Raw genomic sequence first — 21,023 nt, forward strand, 5'->3', positions numbered from 1 at the left:
AATTGTTTTTATTTATTTTGAATTTCTTTTTGGGCCATATCCAGCCCTGCTCAGGGCTTACTCCTGGCTCTGTGCCTCTAGGGTGTTGGGGATTGAACTCGGGCTGGCTGCTTGCTTGCAAGGGAAGCAGACTTACCAGCTGTAAGACTTTCAACTTACCCCCAAATAGGCCCCCAAATTAATTGTTTTAAATTCTTTTATGTTGCACTACCCATCTTGATTTTCTGATGAGATATTTAAATTTATGATTTTCTGTTTTGTGGTACCAGGGCCTCACACATGTGTGACTATCTCTCTCTGAAGAGAGATTTCAAAGTGTTTTTCATCATATATATGTTTTTTATCCCCCCGCCCCCCTCCCCCTTATTATTTAGTTCAGCGACAGCTTATTTTTGTGGGCACCTTCATACGCTTGGTGGATTTATGCCTGTTTTGCACACGCGTCACATCCAGGGTACCATGGAACTGGAGTTGGGAGACTGGAAGAATAATAGAAGGTGAGGAAACTAACCCTTGAAAAGTAAAGCTGATAGTTTCGCTGAAGCAATGATCGTTTTCTTATTGCTATCAGGAGTGATCCCAGTGGAGGGAAAACATGTGAAATATATTTACATTTCTCTTTTTATAAGGGGTCTCTCCAATTGTGCCTATGGTATGGGTCAAGCCAGGGATGCTAGGGTTTCTCAGGGCTCATGCACTATTAGGAATCAGACTGAGACCCCTGCACACGAAAGGCATGCACTCCACCCCTTTGAGCCATCTTCCTAGCCCTGTCTTTGTATCTTGGAAGTAACATGTATGCTTAGCAGTATTTGTCTTATACGGAAATCTTGTTGGAACACTTTGATTTTCATTGTGCTTTGTAAGAGTTTCAAGATGCATCTAGTTAGAAAGTCGTTCTCAAATCTTGGTGTGCACAATAATTATGGAGGATCTTATTTAAAATAAAAATTAGCCTTTGTTGCTAAAGCAAATAAATCTAGAAATTAGACTTAAGATAATAGATGGTTGGGGCTGGATAAATAGTACAGTGGGTAAGGTGCTTGCTTTGCAAGTGACCAACCTGGGTTGGATCCCCACTACTACATATGGTCCCCTAAGCACTGCTAGGAGTCATTCCTGAGTGTAGAGCTAGGAGTAAACCCTGAGCATCCTCAGGTGTGCCCCCCATCCCGTGTCCCCCCTTCTCCCCACCACCCGTTGTGGCCAAAAAAGAAACAACCTGGCAGCAAATATTTAGGTTTTTTATTTTTGTAAAACCAATATGTATGATGTAGAGGCACTCTCTTTCATTGGGTGACTTGGGGATTCAGACTTCCTCCATATTATAATACCACTATTTCTACTTCTCAATTTCAGAGCAGGGAACAGAACAATGAAAACTCATATCCATTCTCAAGTACTTTGGATCAGAAGTGTGATGCATGTCACTTCTGTTCACAGCCCACTGGCCAGAACAAGTCACATGGTCCTGACCTACTACAGGAGATTGGGAAATGTGTGGGAGCATTGTTCATCTCCCATAGTTAATCATTGGTTCCAAAAGTTGGGAGAAACAAAAATTTGGTTGCTCTTTAGTGCATATAGAAAATCAAAACAACTGTAGTTCCTTCAAATTATATGAATAAAGCTTTAGAAGAACAATGAGGACTGGAGAGAGAGCTCAACAGGCTGGTTTTTTTTTTTTTTTTTTTTTTTTTTGCTTTTTGGGTCACACCCAGCAATGCTCAGGGGTTACTCCTGGCTTTGCACTCAGGAATTACTCCTGGCAGTGCTTGGGGGACCATATGGGATAGCAGGGATTGCACCCGGGTCGGCTGTGTGCTAGGCCAACACCCTACCCGCTGTGTTATCGCTCCGGCCCGAGCTCAACAGGCTGAATGCATGCTTTGCATACAGTCATGCCGGAAGCCCAGGTTCAATCCTCTATACTACATGGACCCTGGAGCAGTGTCAGAAGTGACTGAAAATTTTTTTAATTAATTATGAATAAAAGAAAAATGAAAGGTTTCTAATTGTGTTAATTTTAATGTTCTGTAAATTGTTAATGAGATGAAAAATGTTAGGCTTATGGTGAATCATGTTTTAGTTTTAAAAGAGTTTTACAGAATAAAATCAAGTTAAATAACTCAATAGGCATTTATTTAAAAATTAAAGAGTGCATGCTACTTACCAGGCATTGTTTTAGAGCACAGTCAGTTGTTTCAATTAGGTCCCAATTGTGACAAATGCAAAGTTGATAGGGTCAAAGGAAGACAAAAATAATATTATCTACTCTTCATTCAGACTCATGACCTCAAACATCTAGTTATGTATTTTTATACTTGTTCTGTTGACAATCTTCCTGCTCTCATGGTTTGAAGTCACTAAAGTGCTGTATTGTTCTCTGATTTCTAGGTACCGGATCTTTGCTTTTGATCATGACCTCTTTAGCTTTGCAGATTTGACCTTTGGTGAATGGCCTGTGGTTCTTATCACCAATCCTAAGTCCCTCCTCTATAGTTGTGCTAAACATGAACCATTAGAGAGACTTCTTCATTCAACACATATCAGGTATGTATCACTTTTCCACAATGAAACTTTAGTTTGGTATTGATGGAGGGCAAGTGACTATGTTCCCATGGAAAGCTATGAGATGCCCCACTTTAGTTTTCTAAACAATATAAACATTGTATAAAGATAAATTGCTTACTGTTTCATTCTCATTCAGTTGAAAATTATTATTATTTATTGTTGTTGTTGTTATTGGTTTTGGATTCACAGCTCATGGTGCTCAGGACTTACTCCTGACTCTGCACTCAGTGCTCATTATTCTTGGCAGTCTTCAGGGAATCTTATATGATGCTGGGAATCAAACCAGGGTTGAATGTGTGTAAGATAATCACCTTAGCCCCTGTACTATCTCTCCAGCTCAGTTTTCTTCATTTTTAAGAGTAAATAATATTCCCTCAAATTATATAACACATTCTGTTCATCCATTCATCCATCAGTAGATACTTTGCTTCCACCTTAACTACTCTGAACAATGTCTTGAACATATCAAGATATCTGCTTGAATCCCTGCTTTCCATTCATTTGAGAATATACCTAGAAATGTTCAATTTTTTTTTATGTGCCACCAACTTTTTCATAGTGGCTGCACTATTTTTACATTCCCAGCAGCAGTACACAAGGTACCCAATTACTTTTAAAACAGATACTGCTATATAATATTATCAAACAATGTAAGTGCTAATTTTACAGCACTCTCATCATTACTGGTACTATACTTCCGGCGTGAGGTATGTTGCTTCCCAAGTGTTCTTCAGAAGGCATGGGGCCCCTCCCAGTATTTTCTGCCAACTCAGCTGGTGGTTTAGTGCGAGGTGAGGATGTAGTGCTGCTGCAGGCCTGCAGTGGTGAGAACCCTAGAGATACTTAGGGGCCTCAAGGGCTGCACCTAGTGATGCTGTGTGGGCCATGTGGTACCAGGGATTGAAACAGGATCAACCTTATGCAAAACATGGTCCTTAACTTCTGTACTAGTTCTGTGGCCTAGAAATTGTGCTCATTTAGATTTACCAATTATTCTAGGTTACTTTATTTCACCAGTGAAGTGGAACATATATATTAGTTTTCATTTTTATTTTTTAAATTTTTATTTTTTAAATTGGAGCTATATATCAGATTTAAATGTTAATGTCTGAAAGAGAGGGTTGCCTTAGCTCTGTTTGCGACTTCCAGGAAAGGTGGTAGGCTTGATATTCATTAACAAAGTGAGATGTCTGACCCATATTCTCCTGTGAGAATAACTAGCAGTTTCTCTAGAAAGAACTTTGATGAACTCCAGCTTAATTTGTCAAAAGATAGGGCTGGAGAGATAGGGGTTAAGGCGCTTGCCTTGTAAGTTGCTGACCCTGGGAAGCCACTGTCAGGAGTAACCCCTGAGCACAGGGCATGGAGTAGACCCATAATACAATCCCCATTACTCCCTCTTTCCCCACCTCTGCAAACAAAAGAAGTTAAAAAAAGGACAATTGATTTTTCTTTCTAGTAAGTAAAATAAGTTCTAATTTATCATAGGTTTGTTGAATTATACAACTCCAAAAGCCACCATTCAGCAAGAAATAAGATTGTATGAATAGTGGTCAGATGAACAGTTTACAGTGAGATAGTTGTGTCTGTACTTATGTCTTTTCAGAATGGGGTGGTTCTCTTTCAAAAAAACAATAAAAAATTCTAAAACCATGTACTTATACTTTCTCTCATTTTAGAATTTTGGCGTTTTCCTTATCCTCTATTGCTTCTGTCATAGTTAAGATTGATGGAGTTCTTTTAGGGCAAGCAATTCATTTGTCTGGTCCTATTTTCATACTGAAATGGAATCCAGAAAACTACAGTCATAGCTCTCACAACATAGAAGTAATTGTCCAGGTAAGACAGTGAATTTGACATATAAATTATTAGACTGCAACCCCATTGAAATCTGTTTGCTTTATTTTTTAGTAATTTGGTTAAAGTGAAGCAAAATTAATTAAAAAATTGAATGTACTGAATTGACTATATTCTGAAAAGAGGCACTTGGGAGTAATTCTACTTGCAGACTAAAAGCTAGGCAGAGAGGAAGATAAACATGTGACTGCTGACCAGCAGGCCCACTCCATTAATCCCAGAGATCCATTATTATGTTTCCTTTCAGATTTAGCCAGTCTTTTAGTAATAGAAGCAAATGTCCTGCTATACCCAAAGACAGTAGAATATGTAGAGTTCAAAAGCATGTGTTTATGCATCCATGCCTGTGGTGATTGTCTTCAAGTATAAGAAAAGTAAAGTAAAGTAAAGTAAAGGCCCTCCCGTTGATCGTCGATTTGCTCGAGCGGGCCCAGTAACGTCTCCATTGGAGACTTTGTTGTTACTGTGTCTGGCATATCGAATACTCTCGGTAGCTTGCCGGGCTCTCCGAGAGGGGCGGAGGAATCGAACTCGGGTCGGCCATGTTGGCCGCTTGTAAGGCAAACGCCCTACCCGCTGTGCTATCGCTCCAGCCCAAGTATAAGAAAAATTGTTTATTATTTTGAAAGTTCTAGATTAGAATTTTCAAGACAGCAAAGATTTTTTGTTTGGGAAATATGCATTGATAAGCATATACAGCAATAGTTTTCTTCTTCTTATTTTGATTCAACTTGAAGACATTTAATGCACTAGCACCTGCCAGAGAAGAAAGTGACCATATCCTCATCATCAGTTCATTAACATGGAACTTTTACAGGGATAGAATGTGCTCAGAAAAAAGTTTCTACAGAAGAATCTGCCATTTTCTACCACTTTACAATTTGATGATAGTTTTTAACTGTTACATCTGTAATAGTTCATTTTAGTTTGTCACCATGGTTTTCAATGCTGTTAATGATAAGGTTCCATACGTACATCGTTCCAACCTCACATGCTCCAAATCATTTTTTTGTCACAAAGGATTTAGGCATGAGGAAGCTATTTGCTGGCTTCCTTCTCAGGAGAGACTAGACAATTTGAAATTCTCACTTAATCCATATAATAATCAAACATTGGTAGGTAGTTTTATCCTAGTTCATAGATGGGAATTTGATGTTCCACCTATTTTAGAAGTGTTTCACTGAGGAGGAAGAAGGAATTCATGGAAAATGGGGAAGATGGAATGGTTGGGAACTCATATCTTTCATATTAGAAGTTGGATCATTTTGAAAAGACTTTAAAGTACAAGTGTACCTAGAATACACTGTTCCCTATCTTTACAGTCATGGATAAAAAGTAAAAGCAACCACTGGAAACCTGTTCTCCTGGGTATGGGGAATTCCCTAGTTTTTAGATTAATTTCAAGTCCCAGTTTCTGTAGTTTTATGAAGAAATAAATCACACTTAGCATTTCTGACTATTTAATCCTTAGTAAATATGTGAAATCATATGATTTTTATGTTTGACATTTAATTTAATATAAAAATGGTACTCTTGATGGGGCTGGAGAGATAGCACAGTGGGTAGGATGTTTGCCTTGCACACGGCTGACCCGGGTTTGATTCCCAGCATCCCATATTGTGCCCCAAGCACCACCAGGAGTAACTCCTGAGTGCAAAGCCAGGAGTAACCCGTGCTTTGCCAGGTGTGTCCCAAAAAGGAAAAAAGGAAGTATTGAAGTATAATATAAAAATCTACATGGGGCAGGAGCAATAGTTCAGTGGGTAGGGTGGTTGCCTTGCACGTGGCCAACCCAGGTTCAAGTTCCAGAATCCCATATGGTCCCCCTGAGCACTGCCAGGAGTAATTCTTGAGTGCAAAGTCAGGAGTGACCCCTGTGCATTGCTGGGTGTGACCCAAAAAAGCAAAAAAATAAATAAAAATAAAAATCTACATATAGGGCTGGAGTGAGAGTACAGGTAGGGCCTTGCCTTGCAAGCAGATTTGATCCCCAGCACTCCGTATAGTGTCCCGAACCTATCCAGAATGATCCCTGAGCACAGAGACAGGAGTAAGCCCTGAGCACTGCCAGTGCACCCCAAAACAAAACAAACAAACAGAATCTACATTTTAAAGAGTACAATTTGGTGAGTTTTTATACATATATACTGCCTTAAGTGTTTACTACTACCGAAACATCAGAATTTTCTTGTGATCCTGTCAGGCAACCACTAATTTATTTTCTGCCTGAAACTTAAAAAGATCGCCAAATGTTGGGATCCTGGTAAAATATTTGATAATTAACTTGGAGCAGTTTTGAAGTTGGGGGTCACCCTGATTTAGAGTATTCCCCTGTTTTATAACAGTTATCATGGCATAACTTATTCTACCATTACTAGGTTTTTTTTTTTTTAATAATTTATTTATTTATTGAATCACTGTGGGAAAAGTTACAGAGCTTTCGGGTTTAGGTCTCAGTCATGTAAATATCAAACACATTTCCCTTTACCAATACTTATTTTTAACCCCGAACCCCAATAGACCCCCACCTCCCACCCCTCCCAATTCTTGTGAGGCAGATGAGTTCTAGTTAATACTCTATCTACTTTGACTAGATAGATTGTTTCGATAGAAGATGCACAATTATTGTTTAGAGTTTACGACCCACCCCCCACAATCAGACATGCTGAAATAGCGTTGTGAAATGATTTGCTTTCTACAACTTGGTTTAAGAATAAAATGATGTCGCGCGGCCGCTGTTGCGGCCACGCGGTTTTGAATTTCTGCTATTTTACTTATTGACCCTGGAAGAATTTCTATTAAAAGTTAGATAGTTAAGAGATTGGTTTCTGTGCCCTGGAGTCGTGGCCGTGCCGGAGAGCCGCTCGTGGGGGGCAGCTGGCGACCTCGGTGGGGCGTGGGGGACGGCCCACAAAGCCCCCCTTCCCATGAGGTCCCCGCCGCTCCTGCCGAGCCCGGCTCAAACCCGCTGTCCACAAGGCTCCCGTGCGGCCGCCATCTTTCTTTCCAGAGAGGAGCGGGCGGGCCGGTCAACACCCTTTCCCCTCCGGGCAGGCTTGGTGGCGCTGTTTAACACATAGTCCATTTGCTTTTCTGCTCCAAGCTGCTGGTTCTCTGTGCTAAGTCCTTGTGCCTCCGGGGCCGTGGCCGTGCCGGAGAGCCGCTCGTGGGGGGCAGCTGGCGACCTCGGTGGGGCGTGGGGGACGGCCCACAAAGCCCCCCTTCCCATGAGGTCCCTGCCGCTCCCGCCAACCCTGGCTCAAACCCGCTGTCCACAAGGCTCCCGTGCGGCCGCCATCTTTCTTTCCAGAGAGGAGCGGGCGTACCATTACTAGGTTTAAGCTCTAATACCAAGTCTCAGCCAGCCTGCAAAATCTTTCACAGTTTAACAAGCAGTTCCAGTACACTTCTCGCTTAGCCCTGTATTTATTGTAAAGTGCCCAATCCACTTTTCACAGAAGGACTTTTAGCAGGAATTGATGATCTCTGTGTAGATTATTTTATTTGAATTATATACTGATTATAACTAAATTATAGTTATAAATGATAAACTGGTTATAAATGATAATTCAAGATGCCACTCCTTTTTGGTGGTGGGGGGTTGGTGTCATACCCTGTAGTATGAGGCTACTTCTTGGCACTCAGTGGGTCATTCCTGGCAGTGCTTGGGGGGACAAATGTGGTGCTGAGATTGAACTGGGGTTGGCTGCATTTAAGGCAGATGCCTTAACCCCTTGCCTATCTCTCTGACCCTAAAATTGCCACTCCTTATTATGTGTATTAATTACAATAGTTCTATGAAGAAAATGTTTCCCTCATTTATGTGGTAACCCACACACAGAATTCATTCAGGAAAGGCAGAATACATTTAAATTCTTCCTGTATCCTCCCTTTCCTAAGCCAGTTTGAGAATGATGAATCATTTCCCTAGCATCTGCCAAAAGTGACTAAATACTCATTTTTTTATTAATTAATTTATTTTGAATACCCATCCCTCCACCAGTGACCATTTCCCACCACCACAGATCCCAGTATCCCTCCCACACCCCACACCCCCCATCCCACCCGGTCTCTGTGGCAGGGCATTCCCTTTTGTTCTCTATCTCCTATTGGGTGTTGTGGTTTGTATAAGCGTTAAGCCTGATTTTCAGGGAGAAACGTTGGATGATTTACTTTCCATTGAACACTTTGTATATAGGGATGTTGCGCGGCCACATAAGCGGCTGCGCAGTTTGGAGTAAAAGTCCTGGTTCCCACATACTCGAGCTATGCTTGTAGAGGCTCATGGTCACTGGGGTTCCATCTGGAGGAGGCGGGATGTGGCACCTACCCCATCTGGGACTTCCCGGTGATCTCAGCTCTTTTTGGGACCCGGTGCATTTTCCGGGAGCTGTGGAGCCGCCCAGCGGCCTTTCTTCTCTGCAGCTGTGTGCTGTAAAGATGGCGCTGGGGGGCGGGTTGTGGGCATGACTTCCGGAGTCAGAGGTTACCTGGGAGCTGGGGCAGTCCCTGCTGTTTGGAGTAAAAGTCCAAGTCCTGGTTCCCACATACTCGAGCTATGCTTGTAGAGGCTCATGGTCACCGGGGGTTCCATCTGGAGGAGGTGTAAATACTCATTTTTAAGAGTGATCCCTAATTATGAATTCAGAATTTAAAAACACAACAGATATGTTTCAGTCCATTGCATTTGTTTGTTTTGAGGCTAAAATTGTTTATATGAGGCTAGCAGGAGCCTCAGAGTGTGCCACTGTATCCTTTGGTACAATCCCAGTAATTTTTTCTTAGTTTTATTTTAATATTTTTAATTAGACAACTTATAATTTCCCTACTTTTTTGTTTGTTTGTTTTTTGACCCACACCCAGCTGTGCTCAGGGCTTACTACTGGCTCTGTAATCACTCGTAAATGTGCTCAGTGGACTATATATGGTGATGAATGTCAAACCCAGTTTGACAGCCTATAAGACACACTCCTTGCTTGCTGTACTAAATCTCTAGTTCCTCTTACTTTGTTTTGACAAGTGTCCAAATTCTTTTTACTTCTTATTCAAAAACTGAAATCAGCAATTTCTCTAAAGCAAGCTTTCTTAAGAAAACTAATAACTAATAACTCCTTTTAACTTGAGAAGTGCAACATGGATGAGCGCTTCTCCAGAAATACTTCATATTTATTAGGTGACTGATTTTGAACTGATTTTTGATCATTGTGCTTTCTGAAACCTTTTACTGTTGCCAGATTTTTCTCAACTCCTGTGCAGTGGAGACATAGTTAGGAAGCTGGATACAATAGAGCACTGTTTTTTGGTGAGAAATGGTATTCTGAGTCCACTATTTGGGCAATAGCCTAGGTAACTCCTTGCTACTTATTTCCTCTAGGCCCTTTCATGCAGGGAAATACAAGTACTTTCAAACAATAGAGTTTGAATCTATGTTAATATTTCCATGTTAAATTTAGAGTTACATAGTTTATTTATTTTGGTTTTGGGGCCATACCCAGTGATGTGCAGGGGTTACTCCTGTCTGTGCACTCAGGAATCATTCCTTATGGTGCTTGGACGACCATATGGAATGCCAGGGATTGAACTTGGGTTTGCCGCATGTAAGGCAAACACCTTACATGGTCTCCCAAAGAAGAATAGAAAGAGCTATGCTTGGAATATCACGTTTCACTCAAATGAGAGAAAGAATCCGGAGTTCTGACATCCGTTGACGATCAAGAATCAGGGACGCTGTCTCATTTGCCAAGGTGTCGAAAATCAGATGGGCTGGTCATGTAATGAGATTTAAAGACGACCGCTGGACTAGAGCTGTTACCGACTGGATTCCACGGGATGTCAAAAGACCGCGTGGCCGCCCACCTTCCAGATGGTCAGACTTCTTCGTCAAGATCATGAACGATCGGTTTGAGGCCCTTCATGTTCCCGGAGCGAACAGATGCCATTGGGCTACACTAGCACGCGACAGGGACAAATGGCGACGTTACTGGTGCCCGCTTGAGCAAATCGACGACTAATGGGAAGTTAGTGATTAAGTGATTAAGGCAAACACCCTACCCATTGTGCCTCTAGAGTTATGCAGTTTATTATTATTATTATTTATTATTATTATTATTTGCTTTTTGGGTCACACCCAGCGATGCATAGGAGTTACTCCTGGCTTTGCACTCAGGAATTACTCCAGGCAGTGCTCGGGGAACCATATGGGATGCTGGGAACCGAGTCCGAGAGACTACATGCAAGGCAAATGCCATGTCTGCTGTACTATTGCTCCAGCCCTGAATTATACAGTTTGAAAGACATTCTGATTACAGTGTTTATAGGAAGAATCAAAAGTAAATACTCAGATATAAGTAAAGTAAGTAAAGTAAAGGCCCTCCTGTTGATCTTCGATTTGCTCGAGCGCGCCCAGTAACGTCTCCATTGGAGACTTTGTTGTTACTGTGTCTGGCATATCGAATAGTCACAGGGAGCTTGCCAGGCTCTGCCGTGCGGGCGAGATACTCTCGGTAGCTTGCCGGGCTCTCTGAGAGGGGCGGAGGAATCGAACTCGGGTTGGCCATGTTGGCCGCGTGTAAGGCAAACAGCTTACCGCTGTGCTATCGCAAATTACAGATATAACTGACAAAGTTACTAGAAGCTTAATCTTGGAATATATACATATGTAAACATACATGACAGTTAATCTGCTGTGCTTATAACTAGGATTCTGCAGGAAGAAGTAAAAGTGTTCAACATGTATTTTCTATTCAAGAGAATATACATCTCAAATTTAATCCCATAGCATCATTTATTCTCCTTACTGATCACTACATTGTGGTAAGTAAATTCAACTAAATGTTCTGTGTGTTTTTAATGGATTTGATATGTCCAAAGAAATAAGGTGAAAACTGAATATTTTAAAATTTAAATTTTAATTATTTACCTGAAAGAATAAAATCAAAGTATAGGTGTAGATAGGTTTACCTATTTGGGAATATGTTTCTAATCTCTATTTAGGGATCTGTTGCTAATCATTACCATAGAATCTGGATAACTAAGGTAATTATAGGGACCAGTTAAAATGTCTTTAAAAAATTTCTTCTTATATAAACAATACATAATGTAGAATACTTAAAAATTTATAAAAATCAGTCCCATATCATTCTTTATCACACACTCACTATATTTTTTTGCCTTTGTTCCTTACTTTCCCCATATTTCTCTGAATTTTCAGTATAAAAAGATATTTTTATTCTCTCAGATTTTAGTTCACTGAGGAATTTGTTACACGTTTTCTCACATCAATTTATGTTATTTTTTATTTTGAGAGATTCTGGGGCCACACGCAGCTGTACTTAGGGCTTATCCCTGGCTCAGTGCTCAAAGAGCCATATGTGGTGGCATGGATTGAATCCGGGTCAGCTGCATGCATGGGGGGCACCTTGCTCACTGTACTGTCTCTCTGGCCCCTTAAATTATTTGAATAATGATATGTATTGGCTACATTATGTTGTCATATTTATTTATTAATTTAACCTCCCCTATTGTTGGACACTTGTTTCCAGTTTTTGTACTTGTATAAATACTGTTTGCAACTAAGCATATATGTACATAAGTTTAGGGAGTTAAATTACTAAAGTGAATTAATTGCTTGATCAATGTGGACACATTTATAGTTTACAATATTTTTTCTCACTACATAATTATACAAATTATTTATTACATTTTTTAAAGTTTACACTCCTACATTAAAATAAAAGTTCATACTGTCAAGGATTGTCTGTTGGTATATATAATAGAGAGTGCCCCTTAACATATATTTCTTGAATGAATAAATCATTATAGTTTTGGTTTTAGGGTTTCTTGCTTTCTGGTTTTGTGGGTCACACTGGCAGTACTCAGGGGGTATTTCCTGCGCTGTGCTCGGAGACCAAACCTGGTATGCAAGGGTATTGGGATGGTCAAACGAAGGCCTCCTTCATGCAAAGCATGTAGTCCAGATCACTGAGCTATCTGTTCAGTCACTGTTTTTAGTTTTTAATGTACACTGTCAAATTGTCTTCTGGAGAAATTGTGGTAACTTTTACTTTATTCCTTAAGATCCTTAAGATCTTACCTATCCTATGGAATATATAGACACTACAATGTTCAGAAGACAACTTAAACTTCCTTTAATTCCATCTCCCAGAACAGAGCTGAAATGAGAAATGGTTGTTATTTTAATTTACTTTCATTACTTGTATGATTGAGCTTTGTAAAATTATGACTATTGGGCATTCATGTATAATTTTACAAATTTTTGTGTCATTTTTTCTTTGGGGAATTTTTGATAGTCACTTAGAAGAAGAGGCTTTGAAAACACTAGTATACTTATGAATTATCTGGAGATAAGTCAGAAGCAGGGTCTTATTCATTAGGGTTGAGCTTATGCCTGTAGCACTGTCCTGTCCTCCCATTGTTCATTGATTTGCTTCAGCGGGCACCAGTAACATCTCCATTATGAGACTTGTTACTGTTTTTGGCATAACAGATACGCCATGGGGAGCTTGCCAGGCTTTGTTGTGTGGGCGAGTAGCTTGCTGGGCTCTTTGAGAGGGACGGAGGAATTGAACCCGGGTCAGCCATGTGCAAGGCGAACACCCTACCTGCTGTGCTATCGCTCCAGCCAAGCTTATGCCTGGATAACTAAAATGACTGGGGACCATACTACACCACACCATACTTTGAGAAATAAACCTAGAATACATGTCGTTTTGATCTCCAAGTGAATGACCTTCTCGATTGAGAAAGCAAAAGAAAATGCAATCTCTATGCACTCAATCTATAGTATGGTTTTGGATTGGTTTTAAATAAAATGAAACAAATTAATTTGTTCAGCACAATTTATACTAAAATTGGAATGATACAGAAAAGACGATCTGGCTCCTGTGCAAGGATGGCATGTAAATTTGTGAAATGTCCCACATTTCCGTCAGATAACTGGATGATTATCCAAAACACAGCAGCTTCACGGATTCCAGCTTGGTGCTGTACTTTTGAAAAGGAAGGTGCAGGATGTGATGGAGTTGGTGGTATTTGAACAAAGAATATAAGGTAGAACTTGGTTTCATTGAATATCTGCTTTGGCAAAAAAACCTGAGTACCATCAAGAAGCAGCAGGATGAGTGGATAAGCTATGAAGGAAGGGCGGAACCTCCACTTCATGTGGGATTGGAAGATCCACAGAGCAACTGCTGACAGCTAGACAAGGATTTTCCTTTCTCTTTTCTCCACTAGACAGTTTATTTACTGAAAACGTCTTTGTAGTAATGACTGAAAAGAAAGAATTGCTTCATCCTAAAAACAAACAGAAAAACAAATTAAACTTCTGCTGATACAATGAAAGTAGACCATTTAAATTTGATGGCTTTATAGAACTAGAAAATTACTTAGTTCAACATTGTCTAAGTATCCAAGTTTTAAAAAATGTAATGCTGAGGCAATCTATCAGTTTTTTGAGTGTGTTTTTTTCATGGACCTTTAACTGGTGATTTCTATTTTTGTTAATGAGGTCATTTTGAAAAAGCTTTAAATAAAGATGTCTCCAAGTATCCGTTTCACATTAGCATCTATTTCTCTGCAGGCCCGGGTTGTTTTTGTGATGATTGTGCTGATTCAGCTCACCGTTGTCATTGCTTTTAGGTACAGAGGATATGCAGAGCATAAAGGTTAGTCTTGATTCATGTTTTCCTTTTCCCTTCCCTTTGTTGTTGTTATGCTGTCCAGGGGTGGTACACTTTGTAGTGCTTTTTCCACATATTTGATTGAAGTATGCACATGCTCTTGGGTGTGCATTGCATTGCTGCCAGAAATCATATGTGGTGATATGTAGTGGTGCTCACCATCAAACTTGTAGCTTCACTCCTCTAAGGAGGCACTCTACCACTAAGCCACATTCCTGGGCTCTTGTGCCCTTGTCATGGTCCTTTATATTACTAGATGACTGTATTTTTTTTTTTCCCTTTATTTTATTTTATTTTTTTTAAAGTTGTAGATTTACAATTTTTTGTGCTTTGGTTTCAATTATACAATGATCAGATACCCATCCCTCCACCAGTGCCCATTTTCCACCACCATGGATAATATCCCTCCCACCCCCATCCCCCCACCCCCCTGTCTCTGTGGCAGGGAAATCCCCTGTGTTCTCTCTCTCCTTTTGGGTGTTGTGGTCTGCAAAAGAGGCATTGAGTGGCAAACATGTTCAGTCCATAGTCTACTTTCGACATGCATCTCCCCTCCTGGGAGGATCCTCCAAACATCCTTTATTTGGTGCTCCCTTCTCTATCTGAACAGCCCTTTCCTCTAGGATACCCGGCTGGCCTCTAAGTTATGGAGTAATCCTCCTGGTGCTGATCTCAGCTATTCTTGGGTATTAATCTCATACTTTGTTACTTTATATCCCCCAGATGAATGCAATCTTTCTATGTCTATCCCTCTCTTTCTGACTCATTTCGCTTAGCATGATACTTTCCATATTGTACCACTTGTATGTAAATTTCATGACTTCATCTTTTCTAAGAGCTACATAGTACTCCATTGTGTAGATGTACCAAAGTTTCTTTAACCAGTCATCTGTTCTTGGGCATTCAGGTTTCTTCCAGTTTCTGGCTATTGTAAAGAGTGCTGCAATGAACAAACAAGTGCAGATGTCACTTCGACTATACATTTTTGCCTCTCTGGGATATATTCCCAGGAGTGGTATTGCTGGGTCAAATGGGAGCTCAATTTCTAATTTTTTGAGAATCTAGATGACTGTATTTTAAAGTAGCACATAACTGGGTGGAAGAGACAGTACAGTGGGGAGGGCACTTGCCTTGCATACTGCTGACCTGGGTTCAATCCTTAGCACCCATATGGTCCCCTGAGTGCTGCCAGGTGTGGTCCCTGAGCACAGTGCCGGGATATGGCCCCTAAAGAAATAAAAGTAATCCATAATGTCCTCACCATTAACAGATATCAAAATAAATTGTCTTTAATTTTGATGAGGTACATCCTTCAAACTGTCATTCTCTTTCCACAGTACTCTACATTAAAAAGTGGAATTCAGGTCAGAATGGTAGTACAGTGGCTAGGTTGCTTGCCTTGCACACAGCCAACCCAGGCTTGATCCCTGGTATCCCATATCATCCCCTGACCACCACTAGGAATAACTTCTGAGTGCTGAGTTAGTAGTAGCCCCTGAGCATCATAAGATGTGGCCCCCAGTTTTTTAAAAGTGGAATTTAATTTTTTGTTGCCACATAGCAGTTAGAATGAGGTACAACAAAAATAGGGGAACATAATATAGTTCAAAAATGACCAAACATAGTGGCTGGATAAGATAGCTCAAAGGGTTGGAGCACATGCTGTGTATGAGTTCAGGCCCAGATTTCACTTTCCAGCACTTATATCCCCCAGAATCTCCAGGTGTGGTCCTTGTCACCACTAGCACCACTAGGTAGGCCCAAGCAGCACCTTAGTCCTAGACGTGAGCAACTAATCATCATACCCAATACTTAGGGCTGAGTATTGCCAGCCCTAAAGGACTGCTAGGGAATCTTCCCAACTCCCTCAAAATAAAATAACCAAACATTTCTGATAAATACTAGAAATTCTACAGCAATCTTACCTTACTTAACTAGTCATCTTCATATTTCAGCCTGGACCATTTTTCACTATTTTATATATATAAGTGCTTATTTCTGCTATGTACTTTTTTCCCAGGTGACTACTGCTAACTTGAAATTTTTTTCTAAATCATTTTAACTCCTGGAAGGCTCATGCAACCATATATGGTGCTGGGGATCAAACTGGGGTTGGCCCCATGCAAGGCAAGTGCCTTAACCTGTGCTAGCATCTCTACTTTATTTTTACAAAGTCAGAGAGCTCTTGTTTCTCTGAATCCTGAGGTCTGTCATGACTGTATGCAATTAGCCAGTTTCTTTACAACACGAATTGAATATTTTATCAGACATTAATACTTAAGATTATATTGGATAAATTTTAATAATTTTGATGTCTTCTGATATATTTTGTACACCTCTGAAGAAACTCTGGCACATTTACACAATGGAGTACTATGTAGCTGTTAGAAAAGACGAAGTCATGAAGTTTACATACAAGTGGTACTACATGGAAAGTATCATGTTAAGCGAAATGACTCAGAAAGAAAGGGATAGACATAGAAAGATTGCATTCATCTGGGGAACATAAAGTAACAAAATAGGAAACTAACACCCAAGTATGGCAGAGATTAGTACCAGGAATTTTACTCAATGACCCGGAGGACAACCACACATGTTAGGGGAAGGGGGAGCTCAGAAAGAGAAGGGAACACCAAATAAAGGGTGTTGGGAGGATCCGCCCATGATGGGAGAGCATGCTGAGGGTAGACTGTCGACCAGCATGATTGCCACTCAATGCCTCTTTTGCAGACCATGGCACTCAAAAGGAGAGAGAGGGAAATGCCCTGCGACAGTGGCAGGGTGGGATGGGGGCTGCGGGGGGGGAGGGGATGCTGGGATCCGTGGTGGTGGGAAATGCGCACTGGTGGAGGGATGGGTGTTTGATCATTGTATAATCGAAACCCAAACACAAAAATGTGTAAGCCTACAACTGTACCTCATGGTGCCTCACTATTAAAAAATAAATAAATATAATTAAAAAAAATAAAATAACTTTACCTATCAATACTATTTTCATCAAAATAACAAATATATACATTTTGTGTTTAACATGCTGTTTGTGTAATTTAATTATTTTAGTATTGCCTTCAAATAAAACTATCTGGATTTATGGAAAAAAAAGAAGTTTACACATTTAAATAACAAATTCTATAGGGAAAGTATCTGATCATCCTTTGAGCACAGAGTTACATTTCAAACATACAGGAAGATAAAATAGTATAGTCCTTTGGTAGTTACTTCTCAGTCACCAGAAAGAAAAAGGTGTGCTTGTGTTTGCCTGGTAAGTGTGCAAGTCTCACTTCAGCATTGTTTTGTCTTCCTACCCTCTGCAATTCTGAGTGGTTTACTAGAATACTAACTTCTAAATTTAAAATAGAACATCTGTATAGTTACCATCTAACACAAGATTCACTAAATGTACTGTAGATAGCTCATAGAAGTCTTCTAGAAAGTGTTATAAGGAAATTGAACTTGGTGTGTGTTTACTGGATTTTTCAAATTTATTCTGTTTAGGACCTCCAGGATTTCTAAATTTGACCTCATTTTCCCTTCATGTGTTGAGCAAATTAAACATCTTCTACTATTCGGTGTTGTTGTTGACCCTCTATACAGTGCTGGGTAAGTTGATTAGAAAATCCAAGATGGTGATGTGTTTTGCAAAGGATATATTGAGAATTTTGAGAGAAGAGTCATTTGGGGTCCAGAGTATCACATGGCACATGGTTCACCATTTTCTGAGACATAGTCTTAGGAAATAAATTTCTTCCTTAACACAGTTGAAGAACATTTAGTTGCTACTAAGTTAATTTTAGAGTACCACTACAAAGTTAGTATTTATATAGGAGCCTAATAGAAGAAAGAAGCCATCGCCTCAAAGATTTTAAGGTCATCAACGCCTTCTTTGCTGACCTTAAAGTGTTATCTTCTGTTTCTCTAGACTTTCATTTTCTTTGTGACTATAAGAATTTATGATGATCTGATCCATGTCTATCATTAGCCTCATTAGACTATCTATTGATGTCTCTCCTGTTTATTCAGTGACTAGTACTAAGCAGAATGTCTAGGATGTAGTTTAGTGACTATTTACTAATATGTAGCTACTAAGAAAAAAAAAGCTCAAAAAAGAGAAAACCTGTGATGAGCTCTCAATTTAGCTATATCTGAAATCTTCTATTATCATGTAGCACTGTAGCACTGTCCTCCCATTGTTCGTCGATTTGCTCAAGCGGGCCCAATAACGTCTCCATTGTGAGACTTGTTGTTACTGTGTTTGGCATATCATATACATCACTTGTAGCCTGCCAGGATTTCCCCTGGGGGCGAGATAGTCTTGGTAGCTTGCTGGGCTCTCTGAGAGGGGTGGAGTAATTCTTACAAAATCATTTAACCACTTAGATGAAGATAAAACTACACAAGTTTTTTTGTTTTGTTTTTGGATCACACCTCAGGGTTTACTCCTGGCACTGTGTTCAGGAATCATTCCTGGCTGTGCTCTGGGGACCATATGGTGCTGGGGATGGAACCCTGGTATGCCTAGTGCAAAGCAAACACTGTATCTGCTATACTATCTCTCCCTGCAAGTTGTTTTTTTTTCTAAACTAATGTTCTTTAGTAACTCAATTCAATTAGAAAAGATTTACCTAGTAACTTGTCATTTATACTCAGTTTTTATTCCTTTGTACTTTTCTTTGCTCATTGGTAGCTTACCAGAGAACAGGAAGTAGGGTCAATTAAAAATATGACATGTTCTAATTCTGTATAATTAGCTTGGCTGAGTTCCCTGTGAAGATTCACACCCTTGTTAGAAGACAGGTTGAAGCTATTTTGGACAATTACGTCACTAACTATGAGGCAAAGCAAGTGACTTGGTTCTTGGCTCTAAAAAAAAAATAGTGGAAACAGCTTCAATTTTAGAAGTTGAAGCTTGAATGGAAAATATTTTTTTAGACTAATACATATTTATTTATTTTTGGTTTTGGGCTACACCTGGCAGTACTCAGGGTTTATCCTGGCTCTGTGTTCTGGGATCACTCTTGGTGGGCTCAGGTGTTAGGGATCAAATCTGGACTTCCTGGCAATGTGCAAAGCAAGCACCATACACACTGTACTATCACTTTAGCCCGAGACTAATGTATATTTAATGGAGTTTATATAACATACATATGAGGGGGGCGGGAGTGATAGTACAGTGGGTAGAGCCTTGCATGCGGCCAACTCAGGTTTGAGACCCCGCGTCCCATATGGTTCCCAAGCACCAGAAGAAGTGATTCCTGAGTACAGAGCTAGGGGTAACCCCTGAGCTTAGTGTGGGTGTGACCCAAAAAGAAAAAAAATAATATACACACGAGGAAATCACCTAGGTATTTTAAAGTTGATATTTTTCCAGAAAATAATGGTATCTGTGTTTTGAGAAATGAAGTGTGACTGTCCCTCTTGACAATATATAGTTCCAGAAACCTGAACACTGAGAAGGGACAGTAAATAATAGGAGAGAAAAGTCATTCAGTCATTCTAGAAGCAAGTTAAACTTTGTTATTGTTTGTAAACTTTGTAATTGTTATAAACCTTGTAAATGCTAACCCTGAATATGTAATTGTTATATAAAGTATTGATTGTGGATTAGTAAGAAAAGGTTGAATACATTAAGCAGAAAGAGAAGAAAAGAAGTGCATTTTAGAAAGATTACAGTGCTTGAAATTTTACTGGTAAAGGGATCTTAGTTACTTGGAAAATTAACTTCTGTGTAATACCTAGAGGCTTCTTAAAGGAAATGGAATGCATTTTATTAAGACTAATATTTCAAAAGTCTCTTAAAATTTGTAACTATACTTTTAATCTGTTTCTGGTCTCTAGAAGTTGCATGTTTCTTCCAGGTGTTACATGTACTCAGTCAGTTTTATAATCTGGAAGAATATGAAGTGATGGAGCATATAATTTTATTGGACATGGGGTACAACCTAAAGATTAGCAAAGAAGAAAAGTTATGTGAATAAAATGCTTACAGATGCCTAGTGTCATGTTTCTTCATTATTTTTTACCTATAACTGCAACTAATGACTATGTCTTTACAGTAATCGTTACTTAATTTTATCCTTTCCTATCCATTGCCCCTCTTTCAGGACCGTGGTTTGTAGGTGAAATCACTAAAGGCAAATACGGTTGCTGCTTTTCCTTTGGAATCTATGTGGATGGGCATTTTCTACAAGGCAGTTCAACATTTGTAATTGGAATTCTCCAGGTGAGAAGTAAAATGTGCAATTTCGGGACATTTTGTCCTTCTCTGATATGTAGGAATGTTCCATAAGTAGATTTGGAAAATATTTAGCCAATTATTTATTTCCTTAATCTAATGGGGCTTAGGGAAAATATCAAAGGTGATAAGGAATTCAAAAACACAATCTGAAAACCACTTACAACCTCCTAATGGGGCAGTAAAATATGATCAGCAGGATTAGAGAAAGATGTGTTGCCCCTACCTAGTTGACACTGCCTACAAACCAGAACATTCTTTGTGTAACTATACTTTATAAATGTTTATATAGGTCTTGCATCTAGCTCAGCTTTACATTGTTTCCCAGAATGATCAATACTATTCCCCAACTAGGGAGGCATTGGAATGATTTGTAGAATGAGTGATAGTAGCTGTGATAGAGATATGACTCTATCATTTCTCTAGGATGTGTGGCCTCAGTTCTTCACTTTCCTCAAAAGTTTTTATTTCATCATCAAGTGCATCCTCTTTGCTAAAGCATCAGGACCTACCACTTCTCTCCTGTGGCAGTCTAAGTCATAATCTTTTTGTTTCATTATATTTATTTTGGCTTTGGGGCCATACCCAATGGTGTTCAGGGCTTACTCCTGTCTCTGCTTTTGGGGATCACTCTTGGCTCTGCCAGGGACCATTTGTAATGC

The 21,023-nt window shown here is 39.7% G+C and overlaps 1 protein-coding gene and 1 non-coding gene across 2 annotated transcripts in view; both read left to right on the forward strand.

Annotated features, from left to right (window-relative positions):
- Window positions 1–21,023, forward strand: part of TMEM62 (transmembrane protein 62) — a 34,538-nt gene that overhangs the window by 11,396 nt on the left and 2,119 nt on the right. The window contains exons 7-13 of the mRNA XM_056133447.1: window positions 375–497; window positions 2,398–2,553; window positions 4,254–4,413; window positions 11,131–11,244; window positions 14,030–14,114; window positions 17,625–17,729; window positions 20,231–20,349. Coding sequence (XP_055989422.1) covers window positions 375–497; window positions 2,398–2,553; window positions 4,254–4,413; window positions 11,131–11,244; window positions 14,030–14,114; window positions 17,625–17,729; window positions 20,231–20,349 — 862 coding nt within the window. The remainder of the gene's footprint in view (window positions 1–374; window positions 498–2,397; window positions 2,554–4,253; window positions 4,414–11,130; window positions 11,245–14,029; window positions 14,115–17,624; window positions 17,730–20,230; window positions 20,350–21,023) is intronic.
- Window positions 13,276–13,377, forward strand: LOC130042185 (U6 spliceosomal RNA). Its single transcript, XR_008795154.1, has one exon. It is a non-coding gene; the product is annotated as a U6 spliceosomal RNA (small nuclear RNA).

This window comes from Sorex fumeus, unplaced genomic scaffold, assembly GCF_029834395.1.
Source record: "Sorex fumeus unplaced genomic scaffold, SorFum_2.1 ptg000098l, whole genome shotgun sequence".
NCBI lineage: Eukaryota > Metazoa > Chordata > Mammalia > Eulipotyphla > Soricidae > Sorex > Sorex fumeus.